The sequence below is a fragment of the Falco naumanni genome, chromosome 8 (assembly GCF_017639655.2).
Source record: "Falco naumanni isolate bFalNau1 chromosome 8, bFalNau1.pat, whole genome shotgun sequence".
NCBI lineage: Eukaryota > Metazoa > Chordata > Aves > Falconiformes > Falconidae > Falco > Falco naumanni.
In genome coordinates this window covers 44,038,755-44,059,001 of record NC_054061.1, presented here as the reverse complement: position 1 = coordinate 44,059,001, position 20,247 = coordinate 44,038,755, and the positions used below count along the sequence as shown (strand labels likewise).

Genomic DNA, 20,247 nt, shown 5'->3' with positions numbered 1-20,247 from the left:
CCCCGCCCTCCTGTTGCTGCTGGCGCCAACAGGCAGCGCTGTGCTCACGAGGGGAGGGCGGCGGCTGCCGCCTTTGTTCCCTGTCCGGGCGCGGAGGAGCGAGCGCCGGTGCAGCCGGGCTGTCGGTGAGGGACCGTCTCTCTTAGCAGACGTCGCCGCTTCCAGACGAGGCAGGCGCTGGGCCGGCGATGGACTGCGAGGAGGCGGGCGCCGCCCGCCGGGAAGCAGAGCTGGAGCGCAGCCGTTACAGGGACCGCCGGGCCGTGGCCCAGGAGCAGCTGGCGCAGTGAGTGCGGCGGGGTGGGGAGCGGGGTCAGCGGGAGAGCCCTCCCTGCGGCCGCAGCCGCGCTGTCGGGTCCCGCCGATGAGGGGTGCGCCGGGCGGGGCGGGGGGTGGCGGGAGCAGGCCTCTGCCCAGGCCTCGGCCGGAGTTTGCCGTGCCGGGGGCTGCATGACTCGCAGCTTTAAACCGCTGTTCCTGATCATCCCCGCTCCGTGGTCGGGCCGCAGGTCTGTCACCTCACCTGCTGCTTCCCCAGAACTCCGTTCTGCTACTTCAGGAACGTCTCTTGCTGTCACCGGCTACGTCTGTCCCAATAAATTAAACAAGGTGCCTATGTTCTGGCTAGTGACTTGTCGCGCTGAGGCAAAATTCTGTTACAGCCGCTTCCCTCAACCCAGAGTGACTCACACACAGGGGTGATGGCTGGCAGTGGCACCGCAGGCTGGCAGGGGCCCAGCCTGTGTGGGCAGCAGTTTGCTTTTGCACCCTGTGCTAGGCTTTGGGCAAAGGATTTGCACCTACCTTTTAAAAATCGCGCTTCCATTTTTGGTCTCTGACATTCTACTTTCTTGTCAAAGTATCGGGATTTTTGCTGTTTAGGTACCTGCAGATGTGCAGAATCCATATCTGTGCAGTAGTTAATGCAGCCCTCAGCTTGTTTATTCAGCTTCTTTCTCTGATTCAGAATAGAAGAGCATAAGCATCAGGCAGCTCTGGCCAAGCTAGAAGATAAGAGAGAAGGGGAAAAAATACAGAGATTGAACCAATTGTACCAACTGGAAATTCAGAGAGGAAAAGAAAAGGAACAGGAGGAAAAAGCTGAACTCCAGAGGCAGCATCATGTAAGTAACACAAAAGCAGACAGTTCAAAACGTTTGTTGACCTAGGGTGCCAGGAGTGAAATGGCTGTGTTAGGCCCACAAATAAACGGGCCTACTGACAACAGGAGGTCTGCTGACAGCTTCAGTAGCATTGGATCATATGCCTATCCTGGCAGTTGCAGGCCATGTCTTTCCTTTGTGCTTTTGAGAAAGGCCTCTTGGAAGTTATTCGGGTGACACCTGAATTTTGACTGGCCTATGATGGAAGATGTCTGCTACAGACAGCAAGGAGATTGGCCTTTACTTGAGAACTCTGTTTAGGTTCCAGGTACCTGCTCTCTTTTAAGCCCATTTTCCTTTGTTAGGAAGAGGGGATAGCCTGAGTCTGAACACGACAATATCTTTTTAACTAGTCTTTCCATTGTGATTGGAGATGACTAGATTAGTCAAGACCTACTTACCACACCTACTGTTCCCATGCTTGCTTGAGCAGGGAGGCTGAAGTGGAAGTGCTGTGATGACTCATTGGCATGTGAGAGAGTAAGAGGAAAGAATTCCCACTGAAACCCTACTTGCTTTATTCCCCACATGCTCTTTCACACCCCAGTTATATGAATTTTGCCCTATTTTCCCCAGCTTTGTATATGCAATAAACCCTGTATATACTTATAACTGCCATTTCTGCCTGATTACAAAATACCTTGTACCTTACATTTTTATGGTTCTAAAGACTCTTACTGTTTGAGCCCTTCAGAGTTTGTGCTGCCTGAATGATACACAGGATGGGAGCAGTACAGTTGGAGCCAGTGGGGAAGTAGAGGAAAGAACAGAAGATAAAGATACTGCGCTTGGGGCTGCAACCACATACTAATTTTACTTTTGTGGTAGTTTGTGTTAAGTAGGTCATGAGAATTCTCTTCCATCTCTGGGTTTCTATCTTCTTTGGCTTCTCCACTGACAGAACCAAAGAACTTTTATTATAGGTTAGGCCTGAAGTCTTTGCTAGATTTTTTTTTTTCAAGTTCGTTTCAAAAATCTCATTCTACATAAAAATAGAAGTAATCTTCCACTTAAACAGGAGTATGTAGCTGAACAGAAAATAATTAAAGCTGAAGAGAAGGAAAAAGAAGATGAAGACGATGATCGGATTAAGGCTTATATTAAAGGAAAAGAAATGATGGCTGATCTGACAAGAGAAAAAGTTGCAGAGACTAATAGGTGAGTCTGGTGCTATGGTTTTCAGCATTAAGATTCCAAATTGCAATTTAATTTTGTGACAAATATTTCTATGACTTTTTATATCAGCAAAATCAGGACTTTGTGATGCAAGCAATTTTTCTGTAATTAAAACTTGAAAAAGAAGTAAAAATTCCAGAAAATATGCCTGCAAGTTCCCATAGTAATTGGTGCTGTTGGTGGTGGAAGTGGGATTTCTGGCTTTGTTAGGAGCAGTGCCTCAGGTAATCTGAGTGGATATCCAAGTATGTTATGGTAGCTTATGCTCTCCTGCAGGCTAATGCAGGAGCACAAGGACAAAGCTTTTGAACAACTAGCTGCACAGATGAATAAAGCATTTAAGATTGAAGATGATCGTCTTGCTAGAGGAGCTGCAGAGGTAGAAGATGAATATCAAATTAAAAACAAAGAGAAAGAAGCAAAAAAAAAGGCTGCCATTGAATCTATCACTGAACACAGAACCGCTGTGGTAAGAAACCAATCCTGTTCTTACTCCTCTTTCTGTCATATACATGTACTTCTGAATACCTTTTAGAAACACCATCAATTCTAGCATAGTTGTCTTGAGTGAGACACAGGCAAGTTCTCACTTAGAAGCCGACTCTTGTATTTACCATCTATAGTTTCAGAACTAACTCCTTAAGAAAGATTCAAGTGGTGCATGTGATGATCCTCTCTCCAAAAAATGGTAATTTGTGCCAATATTTTCCAGACTTTGCACTGCATACTCCAGCTGAGGAGCCTGGCCCAGATCACATTTTTCCTGGGGTCCTCTCACCCTCTCCCACTTCCATGTTGGGTGCACATCTGCCTGGGCTTGGACATTGGCCAGCCACAATGACTGTGCTCATCAGAGCACTGATACAGGGCTGCTTCTGCTGAAACATACGATTTCTAGCTTATCAGGCTAGCTCCTTGGTTAAATATTTTTGCTGTATTTTGTAAATTACAGATGAAGATGAAAGTAGAAAAGGAGAGAGAAGAAAAAGCAGAGGATGAGAAGGATCGTAATCAGTGGATGACAGCAGATCACATCTACCTGGAAATGGAAAAAGCCAAGAAACAAAAACAACGTGATGCGAGCATTGAAGTACAGAAAATTCAGATGCAGCAAATGGTAAATAGAAGAGCTGTACACTGTCAACCCCTTCTAGAAAGAAACACACATCTAAACCCACAGTATTAGATCTTACGGGTGGGACAGAGAGAGAAGCAGCTTGCTATGGGTATGATGTGTGTGTTTTATTTGTGGTGTTTTTTTTTTTTTTTAATTTGTATGCGCTACAGGTGCTGGTGCTGGGAACCAGCCTCTTCTCAGAGCAGTGGAACAGAAGCCTCTTCCAGGCTGACTTGGCCTATGCTGGTTAGGGAGGATTACCTGGGGGGGCTGGTATGAGAAAGAGATCAACAATGGCCGATCACATCCTGTCCTGTGTCATTATACCTTTTTTTCCTCCCTCTGCCAACTATGCCTCTACTGCCCTCTTGTATCTTCTGGGCAGGTCACCAAAGAGCAGCAGCTAATGCTGCTGTTCACTCAGCTAGCTAATGTACCCTTTTTGTGGGGGTGTGGCAGGGGAGAGAAGTAGAAAGCAATGATATTTGCCAAGTATCCACTAACATCACTGGAGATCTCTATAAGCTTTTACCCTCTCTAAGTTTTAAGGGATAGTTATGTTGTGAAAGAAATACTAAGCTTTGTTATTCCCTTTTTTCCATCAGGCTGAAAAGCAGGCAAAAAAACAGCAGGAAAAGCAAGCAGACCTGGACTATGATGCTCAGAGAGAAGCTGCTTTTCGTAAGGATCGAGCATTTCAGAAATAAAGACAGTGAGTAACTGAATCACTGCCATTACTGGATGTAATTTTTATTCTCTCCAAGCATTCCAGTAGGGAAACAGATGAGAGCTCCCTAACTAGGACAGCTGCAAGAATGGTAGAGTGTATATGTATGTGGTACTAAAAAAAAGAAATAATATTGGGGGTGGGTGGAGAAGGATGGTTGATGTAACACCATCCATATTCCTCCTGCCAAATGTACACGAGCCCCCAGCTTGCTCAGGGACTGAGCAAACATTTGTCATTGTGCAGGAGTGTTATAGCTTGTGTCACTCCTCAAAGCCCTGTCTGAGGGCAGGGTCAAGAATGCTGCTCAGAGCCAGCACAGACCCAGGTGTTGCCTTGGTTGGTCAGTCCTGCTGTGGTCTGGGCCGCTGCACTGTTTTGGGACAGCAGGACGTGGCTGGGTGAAGCTGACTGACTCTCTGCACCCACGCCAGTTACTGTGGCCCGCAAGGGGCTTCTTTGTGGAGTGAGGAAGTTGCTGCTGAGAACTCGACACCCATGATGCATGTGTCTCAGAGGTTTTGCCCAGAATAGCTCTAACCTGGTGTAAGGGCTGAGTGCCCATCGCTGGCTGAAGCACATCTTCCTGTTTCATCCAAAAGGGTCCAGTTTGTGATCGCTCTGTAATGTGAACCAAACCACAGTAAGTGGAAAAAATCAAGAGACTTACTTCAAAAACTCACTTCTAACCTGAATGCTAACACTGCTGCACTATCAACTAAAAGTCACACAGTTCTCTCCAGTTATCTTGGAGTAATTCCTTTTGGAAATTATATCTTTTTAAAAGAGACATGGCAACTAACTTGTGAAATTGTCCTTAAATATACTTTTTTCTTAGTTGACTAATGAAAAATTTATTTCCCTTCTCTCTGAGCCAGTGCTCCTTTTACTACTTCAAGCTTTTTTCAGCAAGCAGAAAGAATGGAAGCTTTTAATAAAGCCCTTTGATCACAGAAGCTGGAGCCTCGAGAAGAATTGTCTATAGTAGGAGTGGTGCTGAAATCTGCAGAGCTTGATAATGCTCCAGATGCATCCCTAACTGCCTATTTGCACATGCTCACTGCCATGAAATTGGTGAGTTAAATAGGTTTTAGTCTACCTCCACAGCAACAAGAAGCAAGGTGGATTGCAGCCTCACTTCCAACTCAGCTTCAGGAAATGCACTGTTCTGCAGATCATGTATGTCTGTATCTGAAGTCTACAGCCTGTTTCCTTGGGGCTTATACCCCTTTTACTTTGAATGTCTACAAAAATACCAAATTCAAGTACCAGAAAACAAATCTTCCTTTCAGTACACCTAGAGCGAAGTAGGAATCCTGTGTAATTTTAAAGCACACTTGCTAAATATGGATTTAGTTTGGAATAGTGATGTCACTTCATTCCATTGACTGAGATGTGCATGCTTTGTGTGTTTCCTCTGTAAAACCAGGCAAAAACCTCAACCTCAAGTGTTTTAAGAACATGAAGAAATACTTAAGGTTCTAAAACTTTCAGTGACAAAGCATTTTGGTAACATTTCATTATCTTTTACAGTTGTCCTACACGAAAGGCAAGAAGGGAGAGCTGCTTGAAGGAATAATACAAAAGAATAATATCAGTTTGTTTATGGTATGTTGAAGAAGGCAAGACAGGTGACAGGCTTAGGAACAGCTCCTTGTGCAAGTAGAAGCAAATAAAAGCTATTGAACAGACCAAGATGAGAAAGAAACAAAGCTGGGCTCATCCACTCTGGCGATGAGGAGACTAAGGGGTGTTCTAATTAACAGCCTACAGCTGCTTGAAGGGTAGTTACAAATACAGCAGAGCCAAACTTCTAGGCAGAGTGAGGTGATTGATACAAGAAATTGTGATATGAGACATCAGGTTGAGTAGTCAGGGAAACCTGCTTCACCAGAGGCATAGTGTGATGACAGTGGATCAGAATGGCCAGAGGGGGTGGAATTGCCACCTGTGAAGGTTTTAAACATGTCCCATGTAAGGCAGGAGGCTGGTCTAGCTGACCACCAGAGACCTTTTCAGCTACTATTTAAAGATGGCAACAAAATACAGGGAGATCAGCTGCAGCTCGTAAGATGGGAAACTGGTGACCTGGAAGAATCTGTTAATTGAGGTACCTTGAATACCTAGCATCACTACTTGTATGAGTTATTAGCTGAAGTTTTAATTAATAGCTAGCAAATTGGAATATGCTTTGAGAAATAATTTTAATTACTGGTTTTGCTCAACAAAGCACCTTCTTAAATGGTGAGCTGCTTCAGCATGTTACAGCAGGCGAGAAATAGGATAGGTAGTGGCCATATTAGATGGGCAAGACCTTAGACATGCAAGGCAGCTCTCAGAGGGACTGAAACGGAGACCCTAAATAAAACTTTTTTTTTTTCCAAAACTGTTAGGCAGCTCTGGAAGTAGAGCAGCAATGTAAGTTTGAACATGTGGGCCTCCAGGGCCTCATACAGTATTCTCCCAGCAGCAACACAACTGGTACTGGTGTGGCTATGGTACTTGTACCATCATGGATCTAATACAACTCCGACCTAGGAAACGGAAGAGAGAAGCTTTATAAAATGCCTCCTATCCTAAGGGAATTTCAGTTAACTCACTGTGCAGCTTTTCACTGTTAGGTAGTGTTCAGGTTGGAGTTAATAGTTCAGTCCAAATTCTTTGCTACTATTCAACTCTGGGGAGGTTTGAAGAGGACATCTACCTGGAAACAAACTAGCCGTGAACAGAAGAGTTGGTGCCATGGGACCATTAAGGATGGATATTTTCATGTCTCTATACGGACCGGCTGTATACTTCTAAAGAAAAATATTTTTTTTTCAAAGCCACTGGTTGTGTTCGGTCAAGTAATTTGTTCTGTTTATAGATAAATTCTTTCAGATGCCTGTTACTAACTTAGGCCTTTTTGCTATCTCTGAATGGAGGAGTGCTCTAACTAGCCTGTAACTTTCTTTCTTGTTCTGGCACTGCATCACTGAGAGAATGAAAATTCATCGTTTCTATATAGCTCTCAAAACAACCCTGCCACAAAAAAACCCAACCCCTTATTGCTGAAGGCTAAGACTTCAGGGAGAGTTGGAGATCAGAGGGTGCAACAAGACCATATGAAAGGTCAACTTTGGAATTAGTTTAAATTGATTCCTTTCTATTTAAAATAAATGAAGTTGTGCTATAGGCTTTGTTAAACTTTTAATGCGTGTAGTCAATCCCTTTACACTCCTGCACTGTCACCACTACAATCTAAGCTTCTTTTAGTTTAGATGTATCATGGCCTTTGGCATTAAGAACTTAATATACCTAAGTGGATACAGAAATGATACAAGCCTGCCCTCTCATCTGTTAATAAAAATCTCTAGGAAGCAGTCTTAGAGCACAGATGTTCATAGCTGGTGGATACTGTCCTGCATAAACCAGCATGGCACTTTCTTTTGCTGTGAGTTTCCTTGTCTCCAGTGCATTATCCAGAGAAATGCACTATTCTGTTAGGTGCTGAAGGGCTTGAACATTAGAACTGCAGGTCCAATAAAATTCAGTGTTGCATCTCCGTTAACATAATACTAATTGCCCCCCTCAAATGAGTAGTATCTGGTCTGACTCTTTTTCTATGTAAAGGAAAAACAGGCAAAGGTTAGCAGCAACATGAACTGAAAGTAAGCTGTGGTTACTGAGCAGACCAGAGATGGGATCAAAAATACAAGACTACCAAGATCCAGGAAATACAAATCCAGCAGCTGGTACAGCAGCAGAGTGGACCAGGGAGAAATTTGATTGTCTTTGGTAAAACTTATTGCTGTAGGACAAGTATTTCTGCATTAGTTTTAATTACAGCCTATCCGTGCATATACAATTAATTGTACAGTAGTCAATAATTATACAGTAAGACAAACTTCTTTTCTTCTTCAGAAATACATCTGACAACTACAGAAGTATCCACTAAGGAATAAGAAGCTAGCCACTGTCTCCTTACAAGTTACACGTGCCTGCGGAACACAGCTGACGCCAGCTCTGGAGCAAGCTACAAGCCATGCTGTTTGCCAGAGCCTGCCTATGCTCAGCTTCAGCTCAAGAAGCAAGTACCGTAGCTACAGCCATAGCTTGCAGATGGATGTGTTACTAGTTTTATTACGGAACAAAGCAGTAGATTCACCTTCTAGGAAGTCAAGAGGTAACAACCACATGTCAACTGTCAATTAATCTGTACTGTACTCCTCAAGTATTGCTGGACCTCCAGGCTTAATTAAAAGCTTAAGTTTTGGCTTAAAAAAATTTCTTACTGAGCAAATAATAAAATTGAGCAAGCTGTTTAAAAACATCTGCCTGTAAATAAGATCAATGCTTTGGAGAATGCAATGGAAGATAGGAATACCATCTTGAGAAAGTTGTGGCACTGGCCGAGTCTTTAATCCTTCATGGGAAAGAGATGTCTGCTGCCCGACTGTGTGTTACCTAGCACTCTGGTTTCTGAGCCAACTGTAGGGAATGGGAAGTGCACTTTCTTTTCTCTTAAGCACTCTGCTGCCAGCTTAGCCAGGTTCCCAGGCTGGCATAATGGTGTAGGTGATTTTTTGTGATCAAAACTTGTTCTTTCACTTAGTTCTACACCGACTGTAAGCTGTCCTACCACTACATTTAAATTCACATCATCAAACAGCTAGTTCTGTAGCTAGCTAAAACTATTCTGTTTCACAAACACACAAAGACTTGTATTTGTTAAGTACAAGACCAAAGTTTGTAACTAGCAAAAAAAATTGGTGGTAAGACACCAGATCAGCTTCATTACATGGCTACATTTTTATACATGTTACAATATATAGATAGTGAATAGACTGTCATTTGTCATTCTGTAGTAGAAATTCCAATTATATCCATAACTCAACACTATCATCCAATTTAGCATGGAATAAAAATCTGACTACATTCACATCTTCAGGAAAAATGTACAGATATTGGTTTAACAGGAAAGGTAGTGTCCTGACATCAAATCACCATACCTCGTAAATCTATACAAACAGCGCTACCACTTTAAAAGGCTGGAGATTTGAGACTCGCAAGCACATCTACACACACAGCTTGCACCACGTGACTTAAAAGCAAGTGTTACTCTCATTACAGAAGATGCTAAGTAAGACTGGAAGAAGCACACGGCAGACATGGAATACACTAACAAATATGCAAAAAGCATTTATTTCTGAGAAGCACTTTTAATACACAGGTGGTACCATTTCATATCAAGAAATCATTCTCCCAGCTGACAACCAGATCATCTTCCCTGTTGGGAACTATAAATTACAGAATGTCCAAAAGACTGAGGCTTCCAAAACTCTGCTAAATGCTACAAGCACAATACTGCCTGTATAATTAACCACAGTTCTTTTAGCTGATAAAGGGCACCAGTTTTCAGTTAGTTCCTCTTACCACTGTTCATGAATTAATTGGCCTAGCTTCCTCCCAGTTCTTCCAGCCTTTCTTTTTGTTAGCAGTTATGGCTAAAGCCACACACTGATTACTTTTTTTATATAGTTACAGGGCTATGTAGGAAAATGTCTCAATTTCCAAAAAATAAACACATTTCCTTAAGTGCTTTGCATGTTACAAAATTTCAATGCAGGGGCTGCATTATATTTAGTCCCTTTAATGTTAGTATTGAAACTTCTATGAATACAAATATAAATCTAAACCAAATCATGCACATACTTGGCATTTTAAGATCTGCCCTCTGAACTTACTCATGTTAACTGCCCTGTTAGTTTCATTCCAATAATGACTTTGATTAGGGAAGGACTCTAATTCTTTAACAAAGTAAAACTCTACATAAAAGTAGAAGTATGTTATCTAAATTCACCACTATTGTATTTTCTTAGTTTTTTCCTTTTGTGAGATTTGATAGTAAAATTAGAAAACTTATTTTGGTATGGTAGTTTTTTGGGGTTTTTTTTGTGTTTGTTTTTGTTTTTTTTTTTTTACAGCAGGCAAATACTACTTTTTGTTTTTATGCAATACAAGTTTTGTTAGAATGGTGTTCCTCACAACATGAATTGTTCAAGGGTAAGAAATAAGAAGTATACTAAAAGTACATATGCAACAAAATGGAAAGCTAAAGTTTTACGCTGGACAACTGCAGAATTATACCAAATTCAAATTTTGTAAAATGCAGAATTCACAGACTTTTTGAGATGCATTTTCTTGAATAATTTAAATAGTGCATTAGGAAAATTACTATTTTCAGCAAAAGAAGGAAAGTGCAAGTAACAGTTCTTTACATTTCTGTCACAGTGAATCTAAAGTGTGAAGATTAGTTAATATACTACTTGTCTTTCTCACACAGTTCTTCAAATATTGGAGTGAGAATATAGATGAATTAAGTATTTGATAAACTTTGATAATGCATGGTATTTATATCTCTAGGCTTTCTATTGTAAGGGAAGTCCTAAAAGCAGGGATATACATTTTTTGTCATCAGACAAGCAATGAGTCTACTATGCCCCTAGATTTGCATCCAAAAATATTTTATTTGCTTCAATAAATCAACAATAAATCCACAGTTCCAGGAAAGGCAGCTAAAGGACTGCTGCTTTTATGTTTACATTAATCTAAAATCCACTTGCCAGACTGACACCATTACAAATTAGACATTGTTAGGGGATCACTGCAAATTCTTCAGGGCATCTGACAAAGGCCACTGCAACAAAAGTCCATAGTGTGGATTTCAAGTAGCGAGATGTTCAAGGTTAAAATTTTAACAACTGGATAGAACAAAGGGTTAAAAAATGTAACCATAGCCTTTCCCCCCCCCCTCTTTTCTTAAAATAAAACAAAAAATCCAAAACAAAGCAACAACTGAAACACTATGGCTGTGTCAAAGATTTAGCAGACAGCAACACATCTTTTACAGGCAATAGTGTCTACACAACCTTAGATATATCCACCCACCCTCAGTAAGAATTTGTGCCTCTGAACTCATGGCAGTACCCAGAAAATCTCCAACACAAATAACAGTTTCTGAGAAAAGTTTGGGAAGCTACTGCCAATACCAAGTTCAGCATTCCATCTATACACAGGCTCTATGGTATTAGTGAAATGCAGTATCTATTGTAAATACAACAGAGAATGCATGTCTAACCTCTGGAAATTATTTCAAGCCTGTACATACACTTAAACCTATAGCTTACAAAGTTAGCCAGTACTCCCTGTCCTCATTTGACCTTGAGTCTTGAGGTTCACAAATTCTCTGGAGAAACATCAGTTCTGGGGTGCTGACAGAAAAAGCTGTCCTCTAAATGCACTACTTTTTCCCCCCCATTCACAAGGAAAGCATCATTTTGATTACCTCTGGTACACAGAAGTATTGCTTGCAAATATGCTTTCAGCTCCTTAAGCCAAAAGCCAACAACCTATGACACAGCTGCCAAAGATGGCATTGAGCTACACTGTGACTACAGCACAAGGAGGTCACTGTGAGCTGGGAACAGGAAAGCTCTGCCACTGAGGGAAGGAATGGTTCCAGGACAGCAAAAGCAGTAGTCAGCGCCTCACAAGGCAGCAAGAGCTCACTGGTACCTGGGGACATCTTGCTGTCCATGGGATTAAGCTTCAGATCCACCGAATTTTTAATCAGCAATCTCAACTTCCAGTGTGATAAAGCAAAGCAAAAATATAGCAAATACTCCCTCCTACAAGACTGCAATCGTTTCAGTTTAAACAAAGTGACTGGCACCAGAACAATTTACCATCAAATAAGACACAAGCAAGGCATGTGCTCATCAAGAGGTCAACTATATCCCATCATGTGCAATTAAAAGTAACTAACTTCTTACAAAGTACATTAAAAACAGAAAGTGAGCTTTGTGCCACCAACACAGATGAATTTTTAATGTGCTGAGAAAGAACTGGAGCTCTAATTGTATTGTACACATATTTTTCTAAACTGTAACAAAAAAAAATCCACACAAAAGGGTATGCAAGTGCATCTTTTGAAATAACTAGTTACAACTGCAAACTACAACTGGATATAAACTCCATTTTGAGATTTTAAATTAAAGACTCTGTAACATTTTTTAACAATTCCTATGGATTGCCTTATTGCTGACTGCTTGCATTTTTCCCCCTCTTCTACAGCAGAATCAATATAGTTGAGGGGTGCAGACATACTTCTTCAGCAATGGTTTGCTTGTGTGTCACCTCCATGAAAAATAATGAAAGAACACTGCAGTTTCTAAATGAGAGTCTTAAGCACGTGGCATGCATAGCATACTGAGGAAGCCTTTGGCCAAGCCACTGTACAGATAACCCTAACTTCCTAGCTTTTTCTTACTACAGTGCCCCAAAATAGGACCTCAACTTCTCAAAAGTCATAGAGTTCAGAATGGCTTCATACAGAACAGGTCCGCTATACAGGTCTTCAGTTCACTCCTGTAACTCTTAAGTAATAGCTACATCATCCACCTACATGTGGGCTTGGGAAACATTTTTACACATTCTGTGCAAAATGACCACTGCAATGTAAAATTCATACTAAAACATGGGGAAAAAAGTTGATCGCCAAAGCAGCTCCACTAACTACTCTGCCAAAAAGCAACACTACACAATTTCTAGTTTTCTTCCCTTAGAAAGGTTGCTTATGTTACTCAAACCCCCGTATTTTCTTTTGCTTTCAAGACATAACTGTTCACTTTTAGAACAACTGGATCACAATGTCAAACCAAGCTTCAGAAATTCTGCTCATCCGCTGTAGACACAAGGTGGGTTATACAGCAAAAACATTAACAAACTCGTAACAAAGTAAGAAAAATTATGTCCTACACTCAAAGATCTGCAAATGAAGATAAAAATCAGCTATGAAAGCACTGTTTTGCTTTGACACAGCTTTGCATTAATGGTTATCACTTCTCTTCAGGAATTTCAAGACTTGCCACAGTCTTTGGCATGACTAGTTCAAAGGACTGAAAGAAGCATTGGCAATTGTACCACATCTGTCCTCTGAGCCCACTACGTTACACTGCCACACACCAGCTGCTCTTTGGTGACTGCACACATACAGGCACCCTGCAGCAATGCAAGCCAACCTCCTTCATAGAAAGGTGTGGTGGCAAGAAAGAAACAGGGGTGGGTCCTAGAGGCAGGAAAGCAAAAAAGGGAAGGAACTGGTTTGAGGAAGATACACACGTCATAGAGAATGAGGAATCCACAGTACAGTCTTTAGAATGAGGGAATGCAGGGAGGAAAGCAAATCTTTTAAGATAGGCTCTGAATTTTTTGAAAAACACTTACTTTAAAATTCTGCTTCAGCTACCCAAAATGCAGTATCGGAGAACTGAAACAGTTTTCTCATAGACTGCTAAGAAACAGCAAGAATAGAAAGGATTTCCTGGTTCCTTACTCTGACACCTGCTGTGAATTCTGGTAATCTATTTCATCTCTGTGCATCCATTAACTAGCAACTGAGGCAGGGCAGTCTGAAGCATCCAGGCTGAATTTTCTACAATAGACAAACATGAAAGCATGAAACAGGAGTTTACAGGGGGGGGGAAAATTCCACTGATGAGCTCTTCAAATTATTTTTTTAATGACAAAGAAAAAAAATCCCAGATGACTGCCTTACAGTATGAATGAATTCTACTGTTGGCAGTGACAGAAGTACAAACTGAAGATTTATTATTCACTTTGTGATTACAAAACAACCCCACAGTTTTCTGCTATAAATTTATTTTCTTAGGATTTATACCTACTGAAATACAAATTTTGCAACACTGGAGTGATGGACACCTTGCAAGATTCTACTAGTTTTAAGGATGACATGTAGTATACTTGCAGGTTTCTTCTTCACATACAAAACTAGCTTCTTCACAAGCAGCCACTGTCTGCACTAAACTAAGTTCATCAGGTGAAAAATAAATGCAGCATAGAAGATACCTTTCTAGCTGCCAACGCACAAGAAGGATACATAAACTAATGAAATATTTTAAACACAGCACACTCTATTACACATGTAATTTGTTTTTCATTTCAAGTTTATTAAAACTTTAGCAGTACAAATGATCCAGGTTTTAGATTATCAAAAGACCAAACTGAAGTCCACATCTTAAAAAAAGGCGTTCCCCAAAATGTCTCTAAAACTTTGAGACAATGGAAACATTAAGTCCACAAACTCATCCGTGCCTGTCATCATCTGTTCCAGGACTTGTCTCATGATCAGACTTTTTATCCTTACTAGGGGCATGATCTCTTTCCTGACTCTTTGATTTTTGGTTTACCTCTTTCTCTGCTGAGGATCTGGTCTTTTCCTTTTCTTTACTGCTGCGTGAATATGACTTTTTTGATTCTCTCTCTTTGCTACTTGGTCTCTTTTTTGAGTCTGGACTTCTATCCTGATCTCTACTAGATTTCTTATCTTTACTGGATTCAGGACTGCTACTGTCACGGCTTTTTGAACGCCTCTTCCTTTGGCTTTCAGTATCATTCCTCTTATATGAGCTTCTACTTTCTCTGTTTGAATACCTCTCTCTGTTTCTGCTTTGACTTTCCTCCCTCTCTGAACTCCTTGATTCTCTCCTCCTCCTATTTTCTCTTCCTCTGTATTTATCTGGCGAACCTCTCCTTTCTCTACTTCTTGATCTTCCTCTTCTTCTTGTTTCTCTGTCTCTATTCCTTGAATAGTCTTTACTCCTACTGCGATCTCTGTCTCTGCTTCTTGATCTTCCCCTCCTACCCCTATCCCGGCTTTTGCTTCGATCCCTTGTTCTACTGCTGGAACTATGTTTTCCTCTAGCATGCTCACGCTCTTTGCTTCGTGACTTACGTTTCTCCCTGTCTTTACTCTTCCTGTGGTCTTGTTCATTACTTCTTGAGCCTGCCCTTTTACTTCTCTCCTTGCTCCTACTTCTTTCTTTATCTCTCCCTCTAGAATCATAGCGCTTTTCTTTCTCTCTACCTTTCTCATGGTCTCTCTCTTTGCTTCTTGATCTTACTCTCTTCTCATCATGTCTACTGTGCTTAGAGTCTCTTTCTTTACTTTTTGATTTCTCTCGGCTTTTACTACGGCTTCTAGATTTAGCTCTTTTCTTGGCCTTGCTTCTGTTATGCTTGTCATCTTTTTCTGAATTCCTTCTTGTCTCCCTGTCTTTGCTGCTGGATTTGTGATCCTTTTTCTTCTCTTTTTCCCCTCTTCTGCTTGGACTTTCAGAAACTTGTCTGTGGTCTGATATTTTTCTCTCTTTTCCTCTTCCTGGGCTTTTTTGGTTATCTTTCTTGTTTTCGTTTATTTCACTCCTTGGAGAAAGAAAGATATAATTTTTTAAGTATTTTGAATCCCATCCACTCCGAAAAATTAAGTCACAAGTGACACAGCTTCACAACTGAAACTTAATCACATGGGTCACCTGTATTAATAGCTATGTATTTACAGTAGCATGATTAAAATCAGGCATAGTTAAGTAATGGGATAACCAAGTCAGTGCCCTGTTTTTTAGGGAGTAACTGTAACTGAAAATCTAAGATGATAGGTAAGATTTTTAATATATAAAAAAAATTCAAAATTTACATTCCAGAAAGAAATAATCTTACTTGTCCCCTTTTATCCATCGTTCTCCACTAGACACTCTCATTCTTTGAGCTCTCTGCATTTCTTGCCTCCAATGTGGAGGAGTTTCACTGCGTCGGAATCGATCTCTTGACCTGGATCTGGAAGGTGTCCGGTAACGCTTGAAGAAGAAAAAGAAAAAAAAAAAAAAAGAGAAAATGGTGTGTAAAGATATTTTTCCTGGGCAGTTGATTCTACATAGACACTTCACATGTATATACCAAGTTTACATTGACAAGTTATTAACTTACTGAAAAATATATTTGATACTCAGCTAAAGCAGGAATAGAAAATTTCTGACCAAATAACTATTTTTAAGGTAACTCCTACTTAGGGATATTCTGCTGAGAGGTCTTCCCCTGTTGCTTTTAATTAGCACAAATGCAATTCACTTTTCTAACAATGAAAATTCTTCTTTGCTTTGACAAGTGACACGCAAACAGTACTTCACACTTTTTCTTTAAGGTATTTACTAAAAATTTGAGGGGTAGAGACTTCTGCTACTAAAAACACTTGCTACAAGCAGTGCATAGCATAAGGCTTCACAAATCAAAAGAATGAATGACAGCTCCCCCCTGCCAAAAAGGGGACAAGTCTTTCCCACATTTCTGTAATAGGTATCATACTGGTGTTCGCTAGAAATCTTTTGAGCTACTCCATTCACTAATTCACAGAATACTAGAATAACACAAAGAAAGCATTTTTTGTCATCATCCCACCCCTCAATAAACTCCGTAAGCAAACAAGAAATTAAGGTCATTTTCCTTGTTGTCTCCCTTCAAGCCTCAGTCCCCAAATCACTTATGATAAACCCTGACTTTTTTTTGTGATTTTTGTTAAATCAACCATCCTAATGAAAACAGTGGCACCAGCACAGTAAGACTGTGCTACCACCTTAATTTATTTTGGGTAACAGATTTGTAAACATTTACCCTTGGTCCTCTTCCTTTTATTTTCCTTCCAGATCTGGTCACTAACAGTCTCCTCTGGTATGTTGACTGTGAATTCGATAGATTACTAAAAATAAAAAAAGTGATATTGTTTATATCATCGAAGAAGAGAATACGAAACCAATTTTAAAACCTCTTCAAAAATTAAACTAAATGAAAACACTAATTTAATTATTGTTTTAAATTATTATTATCAGTGCAGACAGTAACAACCACACAGCAAAAACTTCAGATTTTGCGACCACAAATATTTTACAAGGTTTCCAGGTTTTTCTGTTTTTTAAAGAAGAATAAATTATAGATTCAGATTGGACAGTTCCAATAAATTCTAAATGAAATGGCAACGTGTTCTACTTTCTTCTTCAATCAGACATTTTAAATTTCTCATTCACTAAAGCCATTTTCAAAGACTAAGCCTTTGTCCTATGACAAAGACAACAGTTGCCAATAAACTGGAAAATCCATTTTTCATCCGACAATGCTCACAACACGGAACTGTTTAATAGGGAAAGGACTCAGAGTCCTAAAACAGTAACATGATCATACCACTGTCAGCACGGAGTCAGACCCAAAACAGATGTATTACCTTTCTCTTTCCTTCTCTCTGCTTTTCCTCTCTTTTTCTTTCTCATCTACTTTAGGAGGACTTTTCCTCATCAGGAACCGGTTTTCAGGTACAGGAGGAATTTCCTCAGGACGGACAGTAGATAATGGCTGTGCTTCAGGGTTTTCATCTTCACTTTCACTCGATGAGCTTTATTTTTGTATAAAAAAATATTTATACTTAAAGTGAGTTATTTGGATGAGGGAACACGTTTCAATCTATTTAAATAATACAGAAATTCTCTTAATTTAATACATAATGATACCACGAGAAACTCAGGACACAAAGCTATTTCAGAAGCAGCTTTCTTTTTCCCCTCGTGATATCTTTGCTCAAAAAAATGTACAACTGTAGTAGATTTCTGACAACATTTTTTATCTATGAATTCCAATGGTGTAACACTGAACATCCATTTACTCTCTATTTAAATACAGCTTTTTTCTTTTAATTTATTTTCTTTTAAAAACACTATCAGGAGAACCAAATGTACATTTTACACTAGCATATGTAACTGGCTACAAACTACTGTAATGCCAAGCAGCTGGTATAAAGAAATTTGCATGAAATGGGCTTAGTTCCACAGAAACGTTTAGGCAGCACTGCCCCAAGAGAACATCTCTTACATTTCTGTTTACTACTGCTAGTTTAGAAAAATGTAACTTGCACTGACACAATTTATATCTCACACTGAACTATAAGCAAAACTATTAGATTAGAAATAACGTTTTCAGAAGCAAGAGTGCCTTTTGAGTTTTATTATCTTCTGGTGAAACTGCAAGATTTTTGGCATCTCAGACTGAAATGATGTTAAGTATATTCGTTTATTTTTTGTTTAGCTTTGATTTTAGTCCTGCATACTACATTCCTCTAAGTCCACTGCATATAACTTCAGTTTAATTGCACAAATGAATTTAGGGAAAAAAAAGCCATCACCACACGTTTCAAACCGAGCACTCCTGCAAATTTCAAGCCAAATATATTTAAGTCTTAGTCCATTCCTTCACTCTTTTACAAGCTACAGCACATATGCACACGGACACTAACCTCGGCCACGATATCAGAAAAATTTAAGCTTGTATATGAAAACCATCTCCCCAACTTCAAAATACCTACTTCACTAGTTAAAGAATATTATTCTGTAGTTATAGAACAAGAAAATGGTACTGTATGGTGTACATGTAATAAAAAATAAAATGGACCTTTTCTTGCTTTTCTTTCTCTTTTTCTTTTCTTTCTTATGTTTCTTGGAATTTTTCTTGTGTTTCTTTTTTCGTTTTTTAGATTTCTCTTCTGAAGCACTCTCAGAATCTGATGATGAATCAGAAGACGATTCTGAATCACTTGAACTTTCCGAGTCACTGGATGAGGAAGAGGACTTGTGTCTTTTCTTGTCTTCCTTCTTGGCTTTAAGTCAGAATAGCAAAGACATTTTAATATCAAACACTTCTACATGAATGTCAGAAAAATCAACTTATCTAGTATCTGCCAGAGCTTCTCGTAATTGTGTCATGAGACTACTTCATCAAAATACTTAAGAACAAATTGAAATTTCGTGGATAACACTATGTCTCCCATGTACAATAAAGGATATCTCTAGAAATACAGAAGAAATTTCCAACATTTTGTACTTATGAAGCTCTAAACTATCAAATTTATACTGTCAAGAACTTGTGGAACCCTGTAAATTTTCAGGTTATTTTTATACAACATAGGTTACATATGAAGAATTATTTGAAAATTTTTAGCAAGTGTTTATTAAAAAAAAATCTTTGGCTTCATTTTTTCCATTTAACATGACTTCATTTAAAAAAAATCTATTCGAATCACAAACAAGAAATTTTGAAACAGAAAATAAGTGGCATACACTGATTACTCATTGAATTTAGCTCAGAGGAAAGATTCAAATAACCAACCACCCTGCTAAGAGAAACCATGCTCAGAGAACAGTTTTAATCCTACAGTTCATCGTGTGTGTGTTTGTTTTGGATTTTTTTTTTGTTTTTAACAGAAATATACAAATAACTTACTAACCATCTGTGAGGAGAAGGAACCCTGCTAAAGAGCAGACTAGTCCTTAATTACATATTTCACTATTTCTCCCATGGCTGTTGGAGCTGCAAATCAGCAATTTACTGGTAATCTGGTATTAGTCTGACAGGAAATAATCCAAGAACACACACAACTTTTTATGTCCTTTAACTGATCGGAGACCTACTTAATACTTGTATCACTTTTGATAGTTTATTTCAGTCACACTAATTTGAAAAAAATACACATAATGAAAAAGGTACTATTAAAAACTTCACTAAAGGAAGTCTAGGCTTCTGAGTTATGACACTTTGGGTAGATCAGTTCAATGGTACGAATACTCTTCAAATGCATTACAAAATTCCTATTGGGCTATATTGTCCAAAAAATCAAAAGCTCTATCCAGAAAAGGATACTGGTTGTCTTCTGACTGCTGTAGTTTACTTTTCTGATTAGCGTCAAATGTTATTTTGCTTTGCCACTGCAAATTGCAAAGATAGCCCATCATTCACTACACAATATACTACAGCCACAGACAGAAGAACCTTCACCATTAAACAGAGAAAAATATACCAAAAATAAATACTGAAGTCCAAACTGCCTGCTTCCTTATCACAGCAAACACCACATATTTTAGTAGAACACCTGTCAAGACATTAGAACAGGCTATTGATCAGAAACAGAAATGAATTTTAAAATTGCATACAAATCCTAGCTGAAAGCATTAGCCTATTCTGCAAAGGTTTTAATAGCTTTCTCCGTCCAAATAATTCACGTTGTACAGAGAAATTATTTGACCTACATCAACATAAAAGCAGTTTAATGCAATCTCCCACTCCCTGTACTTCTTCAGCACAAAAAACGTATGGGAAAACATTAGGCACCAAAGACTGCAGCCTGTCTGCAC

At 39.5% G+C, this 20,247-nt stretch overlaps 2 protein-coding genes across 12 annotated transcripts in view; one reads left to right on the top strand and one right to left on the bottom strand.

The window, feature by feature from the left end:
- The first annotated feature begins 44 nt into the window (after positions 1 to 44).
- On the top strand, positions 45 to 8,495 carry LOC121092504 (coiled-coil domain-containing protein 173-like). Of its 4 annotated transcripts, XR_005829328.1 has the most exons (9): positions 45 to 286; positions 968 to 1,124; positions 2,182 to 2,321; positions 2,616 to 2,808; positions 3,292 to 3,456; positions 4,062 to 4,168; positions 5,062 to 5,257; positions 5,717 to 5,791; positions 8,087 to 8,495. XR_005829328.1 is itself a non-coding variant. In XM_040603677.1 (7 exons), exons 1-6 carry the CDS (start codon positions 189 to 191, stop codon positions 4,161 to 4,163), a joined length of 855 nt encoding a protein of 284 aa, XP_040459611.1. In that variant the 5' UTR covers positions 48 to 188; the 3' UTR covers positions 4,164 to 4,168; positions 8,087 to 8,495. The 4 variants fall into 4 exon arrangements, 1 of the variants encoding a protein (XP_040459611.1); XR_005829329.1 differs by lacking the exon at positions 5,062 to 5,257; XR_005829327.1 differs by lacking the exon at positions 5,717 to 5,791.
- Positions 8,496 to 14,172: 5,677 nt separating this feature from the next.
- Positions 14,173 to 20,247, bottom strand: part of PPIG (peptidylprolyl isomerase G) — a 30,864-nt gene continuing 24,789 nt past the window's right edge. For all 8 annotated transcript variants that reach the window (XM_040603666.1, XM_040603665.1, XM_040603659.1 and 5 more), the window contains 5 exons: positions 18,512 to 18,716; positions 17,295 to 17,462; positions 16,691 to 16,775; positions 15,743 to 15,879; positions 14,173 to 15,448 (listed from right to left, as the gene is read on the bottom strand). In XM_040603666.1, coding sequence (XP_040459600.1) covers positions 14,329 to 15,448; positions 15,743 to 15,879; positions 16,691 to 16,775; positions 17,295 to 17,462; positions 18,512 to 18,716 — 1,715 coding nt within the window. In that variant the 3' untranslated portion in view covers positions 14,173 to 14,328. The remainder of the gene's footprint in view (positions 15,449 to 15,742; positions 15,880 to 16,690; positions 16,776 to 17,294; positions 17,463 to 18,511; positions 18,717 to 20,247) is intronic.